Below are 17,373 nucleotides of genomic sequence, written 5' to 3'. Positions count from 1 at the left end.
TAGGCCGCCGGATACCGTTGCCATGGGATACCACCGATGTGAGTGAAATGTTTCTGCCGACGCAATGTCAAAGTGTCTCTTCGTTTCCTCGTGTTTCTCTGGCAGGATCGCAAGTTGCTCGCGGCCGCTCAACAGATGCTCCAGGACAGCAAGATGAAGATCGAGTTCATCCGCATGCAGATCCTGAAGGCCAGCCAGGCCAACGAGTTGAGCTTCGATAACAACGACGTTATGGGTGAGCATGCAAAGTAGAGACGCATTTCTCCATTCTGCCTGCGTTGACATGTGTGCAGCTCAAATCCCTCTCTGTTGCTCTCTCTCACTAGTATTCAGTGGTGGTCCTGTCGAAGGGAACGCATAATTCACAACATGCTTACCTGTTGCTTTTGAATTATGGCGTCTCCGCGGGAGCACAACGTTGCTCAACGCTCACTCCCTCACTGCTGGCTTTGATTGTTTTCCCGCTGTGGTTCACCAGCAACATGCACATGCATTGCTTGCCACTGACACTGTTACCTGCAGGATGCTAAGTTGCTTACAGCTCAGAGCTCTCCTCTTATCTCTCTGGGTTTGATAGGCTTTCCTGCTGTCATCCCCAAGCAAACAGCACAGCTGTTGCTTGGGAACTCGGCTCTCTCCCTGATGAGGTCCTGTGTAGCTCCCTCCCTCTAACCCGCCTCTCTCTCTGGGTTTGATGGGTTGTTCTGCAGCCAAGCCCATCATCAGCCCCCTGGACCTGCGGGTGGAGGAGCTTTGTCACCACGCCAGGATAGAGTCCGCCGTCGCAGAGGGCGCCAAGAACGTCATGAAGCTCCTAGGAACCGGGAAGGTCACCGAGAAGAGGGCACACTCGGAGGTACTGTGTTTGTTTATACGTTTTTGTGTGTTTGTGTGTGTGTGTGTGGCGGTCAGGTTTTGGTCGGTCAGCAGATCTGATTGTCGATATGCACTTGCTCGACCAAATTCTCATTGGACGGACAATGGCTGGTATTCTTTCACAGGGGGAAGAACGCATCTTGATCCATTATTTACAGGCAGGAGGGACATATGCAGACCGATGTGTTAAATCTTTTAACGCATCGGTAACACATCATATTGCGTTAAAAATAACATAAATTATGACTACTATTCAAATTCAAGCCTACGTTTCTGTTCTAATAATAGTGTGGTTTAATAGACTAGGGCCCAACTTAAGTAAGGCTTCTAGCCTTGGCCTACTTTAATTTGCTCGGCTACAACCTTATTGACACCATGTCAAATAAGTTGTTGGTGTGGCAGCAAGTCGGCCAATTCACACCACCGAGAAGTTGTAAACATTGCGGGTAGCCGGGAGGTGGGACTTTTGCACTGTAGCACCGCCCACTACACGTCTGACGTCACACTGTTACAGAAGTAATGTTTGAGTGCAAACAAGCTGTTTCACACGCCTAATTCTGGGTCGTTCTTGGTGGGTGTGAATCCCCCCCCTGGCTCAGACTTGGATTTTTCTAGCTTAGCGGATGTAAAACATGTATAAGTATGTCATAGTATGACAACATAGTTGTCACATTATGTATCTTACAACAGCCTAAATAGTACTTTCCAACAGTCCAAAGCAAAGGGAAAAGTCGAAAAAGCATGATATCACCCCTCTAAACACAGAACCAAACCTAGAATCCAGTTGAGATGAGTGGTCTTTCTGCTGCGCTGCCCGGCGCGGCACTCCGTGGCCCGCCTGGCCTGAGCCGCTTTACATTGAAGCTCCGCTGATACCAAGAAGGCATCTGAACCCCACTGACCTCCAAACCGCACCAACGGGGTATAAGGGCTAGCAGGTAGAGCCCAGTGCACTGTGGCAGACTGAGATTTTTCTACAAACAAAGAGCCTCTACTTCATGAGGAACAGCGTAGTGCCAGTAGGCTGAAGCCGAATTTTATGGGATTAAAAAATGAGACCGCCATTACAGCTTGTACCATTAAATTAAATGGACTGTGTAATCTCCCTCTCCCTCTCCCTCCCTCCCTCTCATCTCTCTGTATGGCTCCCTCTCCATCTGTCTCACCAACGTATCATTACCCCTCCCACCCTCTATCTTCCTCCGCCTCGTCCCTCTGCTCCCCCAGGCCCAGGCGCGGTTCAACGAGTCCAACCAGAAGCTGGACCTGCTGCGCTACTCCCTGGAGCAGCGGCTCAGCGAGCTGCCCAAGAACCACCCGCGCAGCAGCAGCATCGTGGAGGAGCTGGCGCTGCTGTCGTCCCCGGCCCTCAGCCCCAGGGCCAGCATGCTGTCCACCCAGAACCAGTACAGCACCGTGGCCAAGCCCGCCGCCCTCACAGGTACCGGGCTGTGGGGAGGGCTCTGGTTCTACAGCATTATCTGTCCACTGCCAGTATTGAAAGAATTCCCTGATGCTTTAATTTCAATCTGTGGACTCATCAAAATAGTGTGTTCAGTGTGATAATGTTCCATAACGTGTCAAAAAGCAGACATGTAACATTTGTTGTCATTAGTCCCCCTCAAGCCCAGTGCACAGGACGGTTTCAGGAAGGATGCAAAGTAGTGTTTTAAGTTATCGCATCCAATAGAAAACAGATTGTATAGAGACCTGATCCTTTAAGAACAAGTAGAAATCATATAGAGACCTGGTCCTATAAGAACAGAGATCCTACAGAGAACTGGTCATATGAGAAAAGAGATCCTATAGAGACCTGCAGTCGGTTGCACCAGCAGAACGTAAAGCCGATCATAAGTACGGGTGTAAAGTCTGCCTTAACCCTACGTTCCTATAAGAACGAGCAGAGAGATGCAGCCCGCTTAATGTGTCTCTGTCGGCTTGCTCTCTTGCATCAATAGGATTATATTGTTATGGAGTAGCAATATGATTCCTATTTTGCTGCGCTGTGCTTTGGGACTGTACAGTGTTCAAACATGATACTGATCAAAAAAATGCAGGAGGCATCTATGCATGCATATCAATTCTTTGGCATTTTCTATTCAAATTGTGTTTGGTATTGATCCACTGGCCCCATGCTAACATCGGTGACCTGGTATGACCTGACCTGGTATAGAAGAGTTTAGTATTTTCTGTTGGTTCACTGCAACAAGGACTCAACATGGCAAGTATTTATAATGTGGGTGAAGGGCATGTCGACTGGGTGACATCCACGCCAGTAAGAAATAAATGGCTGTGTATCCTTGTTCTCCCAAAACAAATGATGATGCCGCGTTGCTCCTTTCCAACTCCTTGTAAGCTGATTTGAATTCTGAAATGATTCAACAGGTTGGAACACATGTTGTATTGGATTTATGAAATAAACTACAATATCATGACTGAGTGCTGTGTGGACCAAGTGGCATTGGCATCCCCTTTGGGTCGATCATACGAGGCGCTTTACCCATAGGGCAGAGCTCCACTGGGAAGCGTGCGGGAAACCAGGCAGCGCGGGGCAGTAGTTAAACAACGTTGAAGTCTCCCTCTTAGGTCTCGTTCTGTCTGAAAAATAAGGGCTGGTATTGAAGGTTGAAGCAGTGCTGGGGTTTACAGAGTAGCGGTATGCAGCGCTGGTGTGAGGTCTCTCATTGGAAACACAAACCACTTAGGTTCCAGTTAAGACGCACTGCTAAAAAAAAATGTTGTGTGCACTGCAAAGTCTCAAAGGAGTTCCACGGCAGCACTAGTGCTTGTCGAGATAAGAGCCTGCGAACAAACGGCCCACGCGCACGATTCTAGATGATGGATCACCACGAGAGTGCAAATGTAAATTTTAACTGGAGGGTATTCCCTCATTACCCACCTGTTATTATTTTTAGTCATAGGACGTTGACATAGGAGGAGGAGGAGCATGAAGAGTTGGCTCATGAGGTAAGGGACGATGAGGCAAGGAAATCCTTTTACAATGTACCTGCAATGTACAAGCGAGTCTTTTCAAATGAACGTACACAGCTGGATGGTACGGGACAGGACGGGCCAGTACCCTGGCAAAGCGGCGCCAGTAGGGGTGCCACCAAACAGGAAAGGGCCACGTGTGCCACCAGCAGTAAACATCAGTCTTAGCGTTTGCGTATTGAGTGTTTCCTTGGGGGACCCCGGGGGGGCCTGTCCTGACCGGTGTGGCGCCCCCCCCCTTCCAGGCACGCTGGACGTCAGGCTGATGGGCTGCCAGGACCTGCTGGAGAGTGTGCCGGGCCGCTCCAAGGCGGCGTCGGTGGCGCTGCCGGGCTGGAGCCCCAGCGAGACGCGCTCCTCCTTCATCAGCAGGGCCAACCGCAACCGGGGCGCCAGCGCACGCAACCTCACCAAGAGCGAGGACCTCTCCAGTACGCCACGCACTCCATCCACTGTCTCGCCGTCTATTGATGTCTCTCTGTCCATCTATCTCTCAATCCTTTTTGAGCTCTATCCAATCGCCCCATCTAATGTATCACTCTAGCCATAACGCCTATTCCTTCACAAACTCTGTAAACGTATCACTCTCTAGCCATCACCCCGATTCATTTATAAACTCTGTAAATATATCACTCTATTCATCAGCCCTGTCGATTGATTTACGGAGTCCTGTTCCCCCCCAGATGAGATCAGCGCGGTGCTGAAGCTGGACAACACGGTGGTGGGGCAGACCGGCTGGAGGCCCGGCAGCAACCAGTCCTGGGACCAGAAGTTTACATTGGAGCTCGACCGGGTAACGCGCACTTTCTGTTTTTGTCTGTGAGGGGGTTAACGGGATGGGGGACGAGTTGACCATCGGAACCACTAGTGGAGCATGTGGTAGACCAATGCTTCAGCTCTGCGGATACAGGGTGCAGTGATAAAGCAGTGGCACTGCATAAACAACCTGCCTTCAAATGACCAACCTACGCAGCAGTCTCCTTGTTAATTCAGTCAAACGGTATCTCAGGCTATGACAAGCATGCTGGGGGTTTAGTCCAATCATACCGGGGCTCCTATGTAAAAGGCCTGTTGGCCAAACCCAACCAAAGCCAATGGAGGACTCTGCTGTGTGAAGAAACCGTGTGTGTGGCGAGGTTAGGAGATGCATGCACAATCAGCCACAGCTCTAATCATTCAGTTTTGGATGGCACTGCTGATATATTGGTTGGCACGATGCATCAATGCGGTGCACTGTCTCGGAGTTTAAATACTTTCAACTTGGAGGCGGCTCCCCTCTTAACATGGCCCAGGGGAGCGCACCAACACTGGTTGTCTTTGAGACCTTTTTGACGAGGATGGATCATTAAATTTATATGATATATCATAAATTTTCCCCTTTCACTGCTTCAGCGGGTTGCGTGCCGAGGATCCGCCTCATCAGAGTCACGAACCGTGACTTGTTTTTTGCATTTCCCTTTAGTATGTGGGATGAGTCTTTCTTTGCAGATTAGTTTTTGGAAGTTGAGTTTGGAAGTCTAGTTATATGAGCAATGTACTCGAGGTGTCGGACCAGAAAGACGTTACAGATGGGTGAGGAGTGGGTGAGACGGATTATGTCGTGATTAGTATACTAGTGATTGATCGAGTTGTCACTACTCGATCAATCACTAGCAGTACTTAAGGAGTCCACTACTGAGTAGTGGACTCCTTAAGTAGTCCAGTAGTGGACTCCTTTTGGGGAGTATGACCTCTGAAAGGCAGCCGTTGTGAATACCCGTGTGTGTGTGTGTGTGTGTGTGTGTGTGTGTGTGTGTGTGTGGGGGCAGTGAACCCTGACCCGTCTACTGTGTGTACCCACCAGTCCCGTGAGCTGGAGATCTCGGTGTACTGGAGGGACTGGCGCTCGCTGTGCGCCGTCAAGTTCCTGCGTCTGGAGGACTTCCTGGACAACCAACGCCACGGCATGTGTCTCTACCTGGAGCCCCAGGGCATGCTGTTTGCTGAGGTACACACACACACGCACGCACGCACGCACACACACACACGCACACACACGCACACGCACAAAATCGCACTCTCTCTCTCTGTGTGAGGACATGTTGTTCCCTGAGGTGCACACCACACACACCATGTTGTTACATAATGTGCTGCAGCCTGTTTTGGCCAGTGGCAGTTTTCCATTATACTATACTGGACTGGCTTGGTGGGACTCAGCTTGGCAGCCCAGCACAGCTGGGATTTGCATCTCCTTTACAACGGGGTTGCCTGAAGGTGTGTCTTTAACTGATGTCTTGAGTCAATGACTCAACAACACACGCACTTACTGAAGCCTATTTAGTTTTATATTATAGCCTACCGCTAAATCTGATCGACTCGTTGAAGACCCATTTAATATATCATGGTGGTTTCAGAAGGACGGACCACACGCGATAATATGGTGATGAGGGCTTCAGTCTGAGGCTCAATAGTCCCCTTTAGCTTCCTCATCTCAACAGCTCAATGAGAGCCAAGTCCTGTTGACACTACAGACGATGCATCACACATATTTCCCCCGAGTGCCACCCGACGCCCTTGACATTAGGAAAAACAACAACATGTTGAATATTGTCATCTCATAGTAGGTAAAACTGTCCAACGTCCAGTCCAAATCTGTCCTCCAACAGACTATTTGGTTTTGAAAGCGAATATCGTCAAACTAACATCACTGCACTGCACTTCTATCCAACCTGCCGGACCCTTTTTAATCAGGCTTTATGGATATAGGAACAAATGAATACTAACGACCAAGCTGCTCCCAACCTCGCGCCGTTCTCGGCTAGCATGGCGCGAGTCGTTATCAGCGATGGTAGTTTTACAATCTGAGAGAAGCCGTGGCGCTCCGAACAGCAGCCAGGGCCGAGGGGGGGACGCCCGCTGGGGGGCGGGGGGTCGCGCCCCTCCCCCCCTCGGAGACGCTCCGCCTCGGGCGCCACTCGGTGAAACCCATCACTGTAACTGGTGATGAAAGCGCACATCGCTGCGGCGGCATGGTTTGACTCGGCCAACAGTGCAAATGGAAAAAGACCACAGGTCTCTCCTGAGTAGCCTGGTATTATAAAAAGGTACAATTCAAAATGAAATATAACCCACACACACCAGTGTCTGCTGTGGACTCAATGGGGCGCAGTTCTCAGTTTAATCAGAATTTCATTTCCTTCCTCTTTTCTTCTTACCTTTTTCCTGAAGCCATCCCATTTATTTCAAACAAATTTAAATGATGTAATACTCAGAAAGCCGTCACACAAAAAGGTGTATTGGAACGGAGAAGGACCTTACATCACCTTGGGGCAGCAGTCGCTCAGGAGGTGAAGTAGGTTGTCAGGCATCCGACTGGTTGCTAGAGCCATTCCTGGCTCCCCCTAGCTAGGTGTCGATGTGTTCCAATGTCTCTTTTAGCAAGCTCCCCAACCCAACTGCTCCAGGGAGGACTGTTGGGTGAATGTGCGGATGGACGGGTGAATGTAAGCCGCTAGTGCAGAGCACTGAGTGGCCACTGCTTAGAAAAGAGCTATATAAAGGGCTGACCGTTTACCAGGGTTAAACACAAACCAGATTTGAAAATGCCACGGGTTAATCTGAGAGGGTTGACATTTCTTTGAAAACGAAATCTATAGCTGCAGTGGAAATGTATAAATCTATTGGTCTGTGTCTTGGCCTGTTTTGCAGACGGTACCATAATCAATGCCTAGTAAAAAGCCATGAGCTGTGTCTCGGTTGTGCCTCTGAGCGTGTGCTTGTGCCTGCATGGCTGATGAACCTGCTCTTGTTCAGGTGACCTTCTTCAACCCCGTCATCGAGAGGCGGCCCAGGCTCCAGAGACAGAAGAAGATCTTCTCCAAGCAGCAAGGTGAGCCGTGCCCCCTCGCAGCGTCTCCTTCTGCTGGCCTCATGGGCACCGGGATGCTGGAAGTCTTGTTCCACTTCACCCACAGGAACTGTTAGTCTGGTCATTCAGGGGCACCAATACAAAAGGCTACTTTTGAGAAGGAAAGACCTGAACATAACCCTTAACACGTTAGTTTTCATGTATGAGTTCTGATGGAGAACTTGGATGCAAGTCTGTCCCCCTCTAGTGTTCAGACTGTGTATTAGGAGATGAGGATATCTTCAGATCGTGGGTTTTACCATCCTGTGTTTGTTTTACGACGTCCTGTTTCACAACGTCTACTGCTACAAGAATAATCATCCAATTTGAACACACAGAGGAATGAAACATTCCCTCTGGATGTTGGCGGTCATATATTTGTATTGTCCCGGTCTCTTTTTCCCTGGTTACAAATAAAAACGCCTCTATTTCTCTGGTTCCTGCTGTTCTCCAGCTCCACGGTTTGAGCCGACCATAACCCTCCTCTCCCCCCCTCCCCCAGGGAAGACCTTCCTGCGGGCCCCTCAGATGAACATCAACATCGCCACGTGGGGCCGGCTGGTGAGGCGGGCCATCCCCACGGTCAGCACCAACTCCTTCAGCCCCCAGGCCGCGGACTCTGGGCCCAGCAGTCAGCCGGGCTCCCCCACACCCTCCAGGTACCCACGGCACCACCGGTCACTACCCAGTCCCTCTCATGTCCCCGCCAGCAGGTCGTCAGGAGGGGTCGGCAACACGCCCAGACCCACACGGGGTCCAGTACACACTCACTGGGCACTAAACGATGTCCAAGGGCCACGGCCTCCAAGATGTCCAAACGATTGGCCGGGCCAATTAAGGCCCTAGACAGCCACAGATACCACTTCATTTTCTGTTTTTTTTTTTATCAAAGCATTTTATTTATTGATTGCTGTCAATAAATTAAGGCCCAAAGAGAACTTCTACATATATGAAAGAAAAAAAAAAGCCTTGTAATTAATTGCCTATCCTAGCCTTCATCACATCCTCCATTCTTCATTCGGTCGCTTGGATCAAAGTGTGTGAATTGCTAAATGACTGGGCAGCCTGTGAACAGTGAGTGGGGACTTCTTAGGTCCTAGAGGCAGTGAGGCCCTCTGGGGCCCACTGAACCCAGGAGGAGTTCAGGGCCCTTCCTCGGGGCCACTAGGCCCGCTGGATACTGGCTGGCTGCTGACTCTGCTGCGCTACACACAGCCCGGATCAGGAGAGCTGAGCTGCCTCAAGTTTTTGAGGGAGGGATTACTTGATGATGAATGGGGATAATAAGTGTGTAATGTTCCCCCCCAGTGACACGCTGGTGACCAAGCTGGACTTTGACAAGGAGCCAATCCCAGTACCCAAGCATTACCCTGAGCCAGGTGACATCAGCGAACCCCTGACACAGGACAAGATGGCCGACAAGGAAGAGGTACAGGTACGGTGGCGACGGCGGTGGAATAAGGATGGAGAGACTGCACTCACTTCCTGTACATGTCCGACGGGATGTTTTGGCTCGCTAACCCTAACCTCTTTAAGGAACTGAGTTGGACGCATGACCTAAAAGTATGGCTGATGGTTGAGTGTCTGTCCTTTGTCCAGGACGCCCTGGCGTCGTTTGACTTCCTGAACAGGAGGAACAGCATGGCGGTGAAGACGGAGCTGGACCACCTGGTGGACCAGGAGCTCCAGCAGCCGGAGCTGGAGCTCAGCGCCCTGCAGCAGGACAACCAGCTACGGTAGGGCTACTCCTCCCCGGACAGCCGGGCCATTATGTCCATCTGAGGCTTTACGTTATCACAGAGGTAAAGCTGTCACATTATCAAAGAGGTAAAGCTGTCACATTATCAAAGAGGTAAAGCTGTCACATTATCACAGAGGTAAAGCTGTCACATTATCAAAGAGGTAAAGCTGTCACATTATCAAAGAGGTAAAGCTGTCACATTATCAAAGAGGTAAAGCTGTCACATTATCAAAGAGGTAAAGATGTCACATTATCAAAGAGGTAAAGATGTCACATTATCAAAGAGGTAAAGATGTCACATTATCAAAGAGGTAAAGCTGCAACATTATCAAAGAGGTAAAGCTGAATCTTTCAAAATGACATAGAGCTTTTTACATTTTTACATAGATAAAGCTTTGGATTTACAAAGCAATAAAGCTCTTAGGTTAATATAGATGAAATGATTTGACCATTAGAGTACAAAGTTCCAAAGATGTTTAGAAAGAAGAGAACTGTAGGTTTAAGGGTTTATTAATGAATTGGGGGATGCAGTAAGATATCGAAGAGAAACAAATCCTCAAGATACCTTCAATAGAAAGATGTGTTGTTTATCTTTGTTTGTCGTTATGCAACGTGTGTTCTAGACTGATGCTGTTAAAAAAGAAGGGTTGCCTGATTATTTAAAGAGAGACCCCAAAAGATTAATGAGCAGGGTTAAGAGTTTCACATGTAGAATAAACCGCTCCTCTTCCACCACTTGTGCATTCAGGGAAGAAGAGCATTTCCACTTCAGCCTGAAGGACTTCAAGTGCGTGGCGGTGCTTGGTCGAGGTCACTTTGGAAAGGTACGCATGGGGACCGTAGAGTGGAGGGCCGGGGGCCCTGCCGGGGGCCTCAAAGCGGCCCTCTCTGAGATGTCTGTTCCCCCGCCAGGTGCTGCTGGCGGAGTACAAGAGCACCGGGGAGATGTTCGCCATCAAGGCCCTGAAGAAGGGAGACATCGTGGCCCGGGACGAGGTGGACAGGTACGGAGCATCAGGAGGAGGAGAGTACAAACTACTAGTACAACCTGGTTCTGCACTGGGTCTGTGAGGCAAGGCCCAAAGTGCGTCGCGTTTGACATCGGAAAAATGGCGATAAGTTCGATTTCATTCATGTATTCATTTCTAAATGTCATTTTAGGGGATTCAACTCCACAGATTCTGTGAAGCTTTAAATATATACGTCTGTATTACACAGCTTTGTTAAATACTTGTTTCTGAGTGGTCAAGCAGTGTTACTTCTGTAGGGCAGGCCTGCCATGAACAACATCCCATCCGCTAAGGAAGCAGTTCCGACCATAACCGGCTATTTTTAGCACAAGCATACAAATCATTTCTTTCTTCTTCTTTTTCCCTCTGGTATTGTGAAATAACCCCAGCGCGTCTGCAACCACCGTCCCGCATTATTATCACCATCCCCCCGGTTCCACCTACCTGACGTACAGGGTGTAGCACCAGGTCTGAGTGTGTGACGTCTCTCTCCCCCCAGCTTGATGTGTGAGAAGCGTATCTTCGAGACGGTGAACAGCGTGCGCCACCCCTTCCTGGTCAACCTGTTTGCGTGCTTCCAGACCCAGGAGCACGTGTGCTTCGTCATGGAGTACGCCGCCGGGGGGGACCTGATGATGCACATCCACGCCGACGTCTTCTCCGAGCCCCGCGCCATGTGAGTCTCTGAGGCGGCCCGGAGCCCCCCGGGAGCCCCCCCACCCCCCCACACACACACACACACGGCGGCCCTGGACCACTGCCAAACGGACACGCCTCGGCCCTGAGACGCATGAGTCTGTTTGGTCGCTTGTCGCCTCTGTTTTGGTTGTCATGGCGACAGCAGCGTGACTGTTTTCTGTCTGTCAAAGCAACCTGTTGTCGTTCCGTTGAGCTGAGCACTGAACACTCGGTGGCTGCCGACTGAGAGGCAGTGTTCGAGCTAATGCAATCTCAACACTGCTGTGCCCTCACTTTAGATCGGATTGAGAATGGTTCCACTCTGTTGGGGAACAATTGGTTTGTATTGTCTAACTGTGTAAAGATGCTCCCTGTCTGTCTGGTGTGTTGTGTTGTGTTGTGTTGTGTTGTGTCGTCGTCCTGAAGACGACAACACAATCATGGTTTCCGGCTCCGTCTGTCTTGGTTTTGATCCGTTGACGTTTTGTGTTTCAGATTCTACGCCGCATGTGTTGTATTAGGATTACAGTTCTTACACGACCACAAGATTGTGTACAGGTGAGGATTTACTTTTATAAAACGGATGCTTCTGTTCCTTGATTACGATTGGCTGGAAGTCAATCTAAAATACTATGGCTTAAACGTCAAATATTCCAAAGGGCCGAAGCTAGTCTCATCGGTTGTTGATGGCGCTTGGTGTTTCTTCCTCTTTGGGTGTGGGGTAAGATACCATTGTACTAATACCTCTCTTTATCTTTATGGTGCATTCAGAGATCTAAAGCTGGATAATCTGCTGCTGGACACGGAGGGTTATGTGAAGATTGCGGACTTTGGGCTTTGCAAAGAAGGTAATCCGTCTGTATTGGTCTGAAGGTGAGGCCCCTGTTGTCAAGAGGCCCCACATCCTGTTGCAATCAATACGGAAAGAATAAAGCAATATTAAAGTATGATATTGGATTGTTGTTGAAGTTTATAATGTTACAGTGAGAAGTATTTCCTCTGACCTTTATTTGGCAACAAAACTGTTGCAACTTGAAGATAAACCCAATCCGTGTCATGATTTAAGTGTCGCCCTCTGCCTGCTGGGAGGGGCTGAATCCTCCTCCCCCTCCAGTATAACATCGAGCTGTGAGCCGCCCCCCTCACGCTGTCCCCCTCCCTCCAGGGATGGGTTTCCGGGACCGCACCAGTACGTTCTGCGGCACGCCCGAGTTCCTGGCGCCCGAGGTCCTGACGGAGACGTCGTACACGCGGGCCGTGGACTGGTGGGGCCTGGGGGTCCTCATCTTCGAGATGCTGGTCGGGGAGGTGAGCCACCGAGACCGCCCCTCATCAGACGGAGTGGGCGGTGCCTATCGCCCACTCCGAGGCCCGTCTACGATCAGCCAGGGCCTCTCTTCCCTGAGGGGGCGGGGGTTTGAACCCCACCTGCTGTACGGTCCTGGGTTCGACGTCCTCTGAGCCCCACTCAGTGCGTCTGGCTCCTCTGCGTACCGTGGGCTCTGCGTTGGTTGAGCTGTGGTAGAAGCATCAGCCAAAGGACTGATGAACGAATGTCATTTGTGTGGACTAGATGTGGGGGGTACGAACACACCCGTTCTCCAGAGGGTCGCTCACACATCAGAGGAAACACACACACACGTGCAGCGTTGTTCACACATTAGCGGACCACCCCGGGAGCCCTCTCTCTGCCGCTCGGTGAGGCGTTGTGTTCTGAATCCGTGTGTCTCTCCCTCCCAGTCCCCGTTCCCCGGTGACGATGAGGAGGAGGTGTTCGACAGCATCGTCAACGACGAGGTGCGCTACCCGCGCTTCCTCTCCACCGAGGCTATCTCCATCATGAGGAGGGTGAGTTCTCCTCGCTCGCAGCAACACAGAACCGGCCCTCTGATAAACACTCTCCGTTCATAACGTTTCACTGAGCGCCCGCCTCTAACCAGTAGCTCCATGGAAAAGTCCAGTTTCCATAGCGATGCTTTTCTGGGGTTTCTTAATAATAATAATAATAATACATTTAATTTAGAGGCGCCTTTCAAGACACCCAAGGTCACCTTGCCATGACACGGTGGAACCCGGGGGGTAAAACATGGATGACTCCGGGTGAAAGCTGACCACCAGCCCATGCTTCCGTTCTGGGATCAATAACGTATGTCTCGGCTCACCTGGTAGAGCGTGAACCATTAAGGCTCAGTCCTGAACGCAGCGAACCGCGTTTGATTCCCGCCCGTGGTTATTTTCTGCCTTTCCTCCCCTCTATCTCTTTCCTGTCTTATCTCATAATGCAAAAATAAATCCTTGAATAAACAACATTTATCTTATCTTCCCTTCAGGGAGGTGATTCTTGCCATTTCTTCTGTATCTCTTGGGTATCTGTCTCGGTACATGGATTGAGTAAAGGAGGGATGATTTGATATCTGTCGTGCACTGTCCACACTCGTTTGGCTGTTATATTTTCTGAATCATGAGGTGAATTGGAGCCCGGCTCAGAGTGCTGTCTGAGGGCTGGGTCGGTGAGCCTGTAGGGGCCTGACGCTCTGGTGTGTCCGCTCCACAGCTGCTGAGACGGAGTCCGGAGAGACGGCTGGGCGCCGGAGAGAAGGACGCCGAGGAGGTGAAGAAGCACCTGTTCTTCAGGGTAAGGACGCGTTTCACATCCTCAAGAGTGCTGGTTCTGGTGGACCAGGACCTGTTGCCTCACATCCTCGTGAGTGCTGGTTCTGGTGGACCAGGGCCTGTTGCCTCACATCCTCGTGAGTGCTGGTTCTGGTGGACCAGGGCCTGTTGCCTCCCAGCCAGGGGAATTATTTACAGAAGCCTAATTGATCCTTTATAATACACCAGTGTGTGTGGCCGTGAACACGTCTGTGTTTTTTTCGTACCGCACAGTACCGCGTAGTCATACCGCACCCTTCAGCCAGAAGGCCATTATGGTGACGTCACGATTAACATAGGCGGGACATTTTGATCATATACAATCTGTTGAATGGCAATTGTTGAATGACCACATTAAGATCTGTTGTGTTTCCGTGTTTTTCATACAGATTTTTTAAATACATAATTCTGTAATTTGCACAGAATTTTTGCACAAGAATCAACTTTCAAAAACAGATTATTTAAATACATATTTTTCGAGATCCGACTGTGACTGGTACCACTACCACTTATTTCATTATTTCTTTTTACTATCTTAGTTTCTTTCTCTTGTATTCTTGCCGCTATGTGGCGGTCGAGGAACAAAGCCTAACCATTTCACTCTCAATAAGACGACCTCAATTAAGTAACTCTGCCTCTGCTTGTTTCCGTCAGAACCTGGACTGGAACGGGCTGCTGGCCAAGAAGGTGAAGCCCCCGTTCGTGCCCACCATCCAGGGCAACAGCGACGTCAGCAACTTCGACAACGAGTTCACGTCGGAGGCGCCCATCCTGACCCCGCCCCGCGAGCCGCGGCCGCTGGGGGCCGACGAGCAGAACATGTTCCACGACTTTGACTATATCGCCGACTGGTGCTAGCTCCCCCCCCGGATCCCCCCTCCCTCAGCACCCACACACACACACACACACACACACACACACACACACACACACACACACACACACACACACACACACACACACACACACACACACACACACACACACACACACACACACACACACACACACACACACACACACACACACACACACACTGTGAACCAACCCGCAGAGCAAAGACTGTAGCTCGCGCTCTTATTGTGGTGACCGGTTTTATAGGACCGTCAGGTGGTCCGCCCGACGACCGCGCCGAGAGGGACCATTGCTCGGCGGGCCTCTGGGCGCGCTCAGTGCGGCCGGGAAACAGACAGGTCAGCCCCTCCCACTCCCCCGCCCCGCCACACCTCTCTCTATTTTTTTAATCAACATGAAGAACTTTTTTTAACAGAAAAACGGATTAAAACAGATAACAGGAGTGAAGGACGATCAGGAGGGATGTTGCGTTCTTCTGTTGTCGTTGCCATGGTGCCCACGGTCTGACCACTGAGAATGTTTTCATATGAACTCCGGGCGGATGACATCACATCATGTTATTCCATGTTTGTTTTTATTTTTTAATGTGTTTTTTATTTGATTTTGAGCTGTACAGATTATATTCCTCCATATATTTTTGTTGTCTCCACCTTTGACTCACTTATGATGAACATTTTTGAAAAGTTGTATTAGTGAAATATGATTTTGTTTTTGGAAGTGCTTAAGCCATCGTCTTCACTGAACTAACTGACAGTCAACTGTAACGGACATCCTGATGATGACTACTACTGTTCGTATTCACTTGAAACCCCAAGATGGAGCATACACACAGTAGATACACACACTAAAGTACGTTGTATCCGGTCCCGGCCTTGTAAACAGCCTGCCCTAGGCTCCCATTTTAAGTTTTCGTTGAAAAAACGTTTTGCATTTTCTTTTTTTCATATTCTGTTTACAGTTGATCTGAATTCTGATCCAAACACTTAAGTCTGCCCAACCAGTGTTACAAGCTAGGTTACGTATAAAAGAAAAACACTACTCTTTGTCGTCTTAAACATTAAGTTGTCAAGAAATGTTGTCCTATTGTTTCAGATGGAAGAACGGGAAAAGAACAAGATGCTAATAAAACAAGATGAGGGAAGGTGAAACACTTAATATTGTTTAGCAGTTGAATCCTTCATGCCCCCTACAGGGTCCTCTGAAATAACCCAAACAGTGGTGGCACTGACCCAGTTCTCCAATATACCTCCTCTTATATACAGGTGAATCTCAATTAATTAGAATATTGTGGAAAAGCTATTTCATTTCAGTTATTCAATTTATATTATATAAATGGACTCCACCAAAGGTGAATTAATTCAAGCCTTTATTTGTATTAATCTTGATTATGGCTTGCAGCTCATAAAAACCACAAAATTGTGAAACAGTTCATCGTTGTAGACTCATGGTGTCACTCTAATCAGCTAATTACCTCAAAATACAGCTCTCTTTGGACAGCAAACTTCCTTGTGGAGCCTGTCAATGACTGTCTGACAACTGTCAGGTCAGCAGTCTTTCCCATGATTGTGAAGCCTACTGAACCAGACGGAGAGGCCGTTAAAAAAAAAAAAACAGGGGTTTTCAGGTAATTCATTAAAGTTTGACACCTTGAGTCTACAATGTTAAATTTTTTCACAATATTCATTTTCTGAAATACAGTATTCTGGGTTTTCATGAGCTGTAAGCCAAAATCAGGATTAATACAAATAAAGGCTTGAAATATTTAACTTCTGGTGTCATGGATCTATATTACGAGTTTCACTTTTTAAATTGAATAATGGGAATGAATGAACTTTTCCACAATATTCTAATTTATTGAGATGCCCCTGTAATAGTAATGCCTTTTACTATATATTCAATGTTGGGTTTCCTTAGATGGTCGTTTTAACAGCGGGGCGCACTGGGCCTATAAATGTTAAGGTTCGAATTGTGACTAGTTTCTGCCGAAAGAGATAAAACCAGCCAATGAGATGTCATTGTCACCGTGTATGATTTGCATTTGAAATGATATGAAAGCAGTCTTGGTTTCAGGATGAAGGCCTATATTTAGTAATGGGGTTTGCTTCTTTCCTTCCGCATTGTCGTACAGCCGCGCCTGCACATGCTGGCTCCGGAGGCAACCGCCTCCATTGATGCTTTAAATATCTTTTCAGTCAACGTTTGAAAACAGTGAATGTAGATTAAACTATTTTAGTTAGCCCCGACTCAAGTGTTCAAATGTAGTTGTATCAGTATTCATTGTAGTTATATTTGGGGTGATTGCAACAGAACACCTTTGGGTGCCAATCAAAGCCATTTTAATACCAGGCGTTAATGCAGGGTCTTTATCATGGTGGTAAAATAATTGTCCATTTAAAGTCTTAATGAAGGTCAACAGATTGCCTTACCTGATTAGGGTCAATTATTCTTGGATTAGGAATCCAAAATAGAATTGTTTTACCTTTCAATTTAGTTGATTTTGTTTATGCCCTTAGAACTACAGTGATTCCACATTTCAACTTTAAAGAGGATATCGATTGGATTGTCAAGTGGGAAATACTGCTAATGAACTGGTCAGGCTTTGGGAACACAGGTGGTCCCATTCCCCTGACCATGACCGATGATGGCCTAAGTTATACAGGCTGCTCTTCACCAAGTCATTAGAC

At 48.7% G+C, this 17,373-nt stretch overlaps 1 protein-coding gene across 3 annotated transcripts in view; it reads left to right on the top strand.

The window, feature by feature from the left end:
* The window catches only part of pkn2a (protein kinase N2a), a 32,215-nt gene extending 15,516 nt beyond the window's left edge, over nucleotides 1-16,699 (top strand). For 2 of the 3 annotated variants that reach the window (XM_030364916.1, XM_030364914.1), the window contains exons 5-23: nucleotides 106-235; nucleotides 711-856; nucleotides 2,104-2,317; nucleotides 4,113-4,298; nucleotides 4,551-4,660; nucleotides 5,711-5,854; nucleotides 7,660-7,735; nucleotides 8,256-8,412; nucleotides 9,062-9,188; nucleotides 9,353-9,489; nucleotides 10,243-10,318; nucleotides 10,407-10,498; nucleotides 11,004-11,180; nucleotides 11,678-11,740; nucleotides 11,954-12,030; nucleotides 12,348-12,490; nucleotides 12,923-13,030; nucleotides 13,737-13,817; nucleotides 14,489-16,699. In XM_030364916.1, the coding sequence (XP_030220776.1) occupies nucleotides 106-235; nucleotides 711-856; nucleotides 2,104-2,317; nucleotides 4,113-4,298; nucleotides 4,551-4,660; nucleotides 5,711-5,854; nucleotides 7,660-7,735; nucleotides 8,256-8,412; nucleotides 9,062-9,188; nucleotides 9,353-9,489; nucleotides 10,243-10,318; nucleotides 10,407-10,498; nucleotides 11,004-11,180; nucleotides 11,678-11,740; nucleotides 11,954-12,030; nucleotides 12,348-12,490; nucleotides 12,923-13,030; nucleotides 13,737-13,817; nucleotides 14,489-14,692 (2,448 nt within the window). In that variant the 3' untranslated portion in view covers nucleotides 14,693-16,699. The remainder of the gene's footprint in view (nucleotides 1-105; nucleotides 236-710; nucleotides 857-2,103; nucleotides 2,318-4,112; nucleotides 4,299-4,550; nucleotides 4,661-5,710; nucleotides 5,855-7,659; nucleotides 7,736-8,255; nucleotides 8,413-9,061; nucleotides 9,189-9,352; nucleotides 9,490-10,242; nucleotides 10,319-10,406; nucleotides 10,499-11,003; nucleotides 11,181-11,677; nucleotides 11,741-11,953; nucleotides 12,031-12,347; nucleotides 12,491-12,922; nucleotides 13,031-13,736; nucleotides 13,818-14,488) is intronic. The other variant, XM_030364915.1, reaches the window with a different exon arrangement.
* The last annotated feature ends 674 nt before the right edge of the window (nucleotides 16,700-17,373 follow it).

The sequence above is a fragment of the Gadus morhua genome, chromosome 8 (genome assembly GCF_902167405.1).
Source record: "Gadus morhua chromosome 8, gadMor3.0, whole genome shotgun sequence".
In the NCBI taxonomy this organism is placed as follows: Eukaryota; Metazoa; Chordata; class Actinopteri; order Gadiformes; family Gadidae; genus Gadus; species Gadus morhua.
Note: the sequence above shows the minus strand (reverse complement) of the source record. Positions and strands in the feature narration are given on the sequence as shown.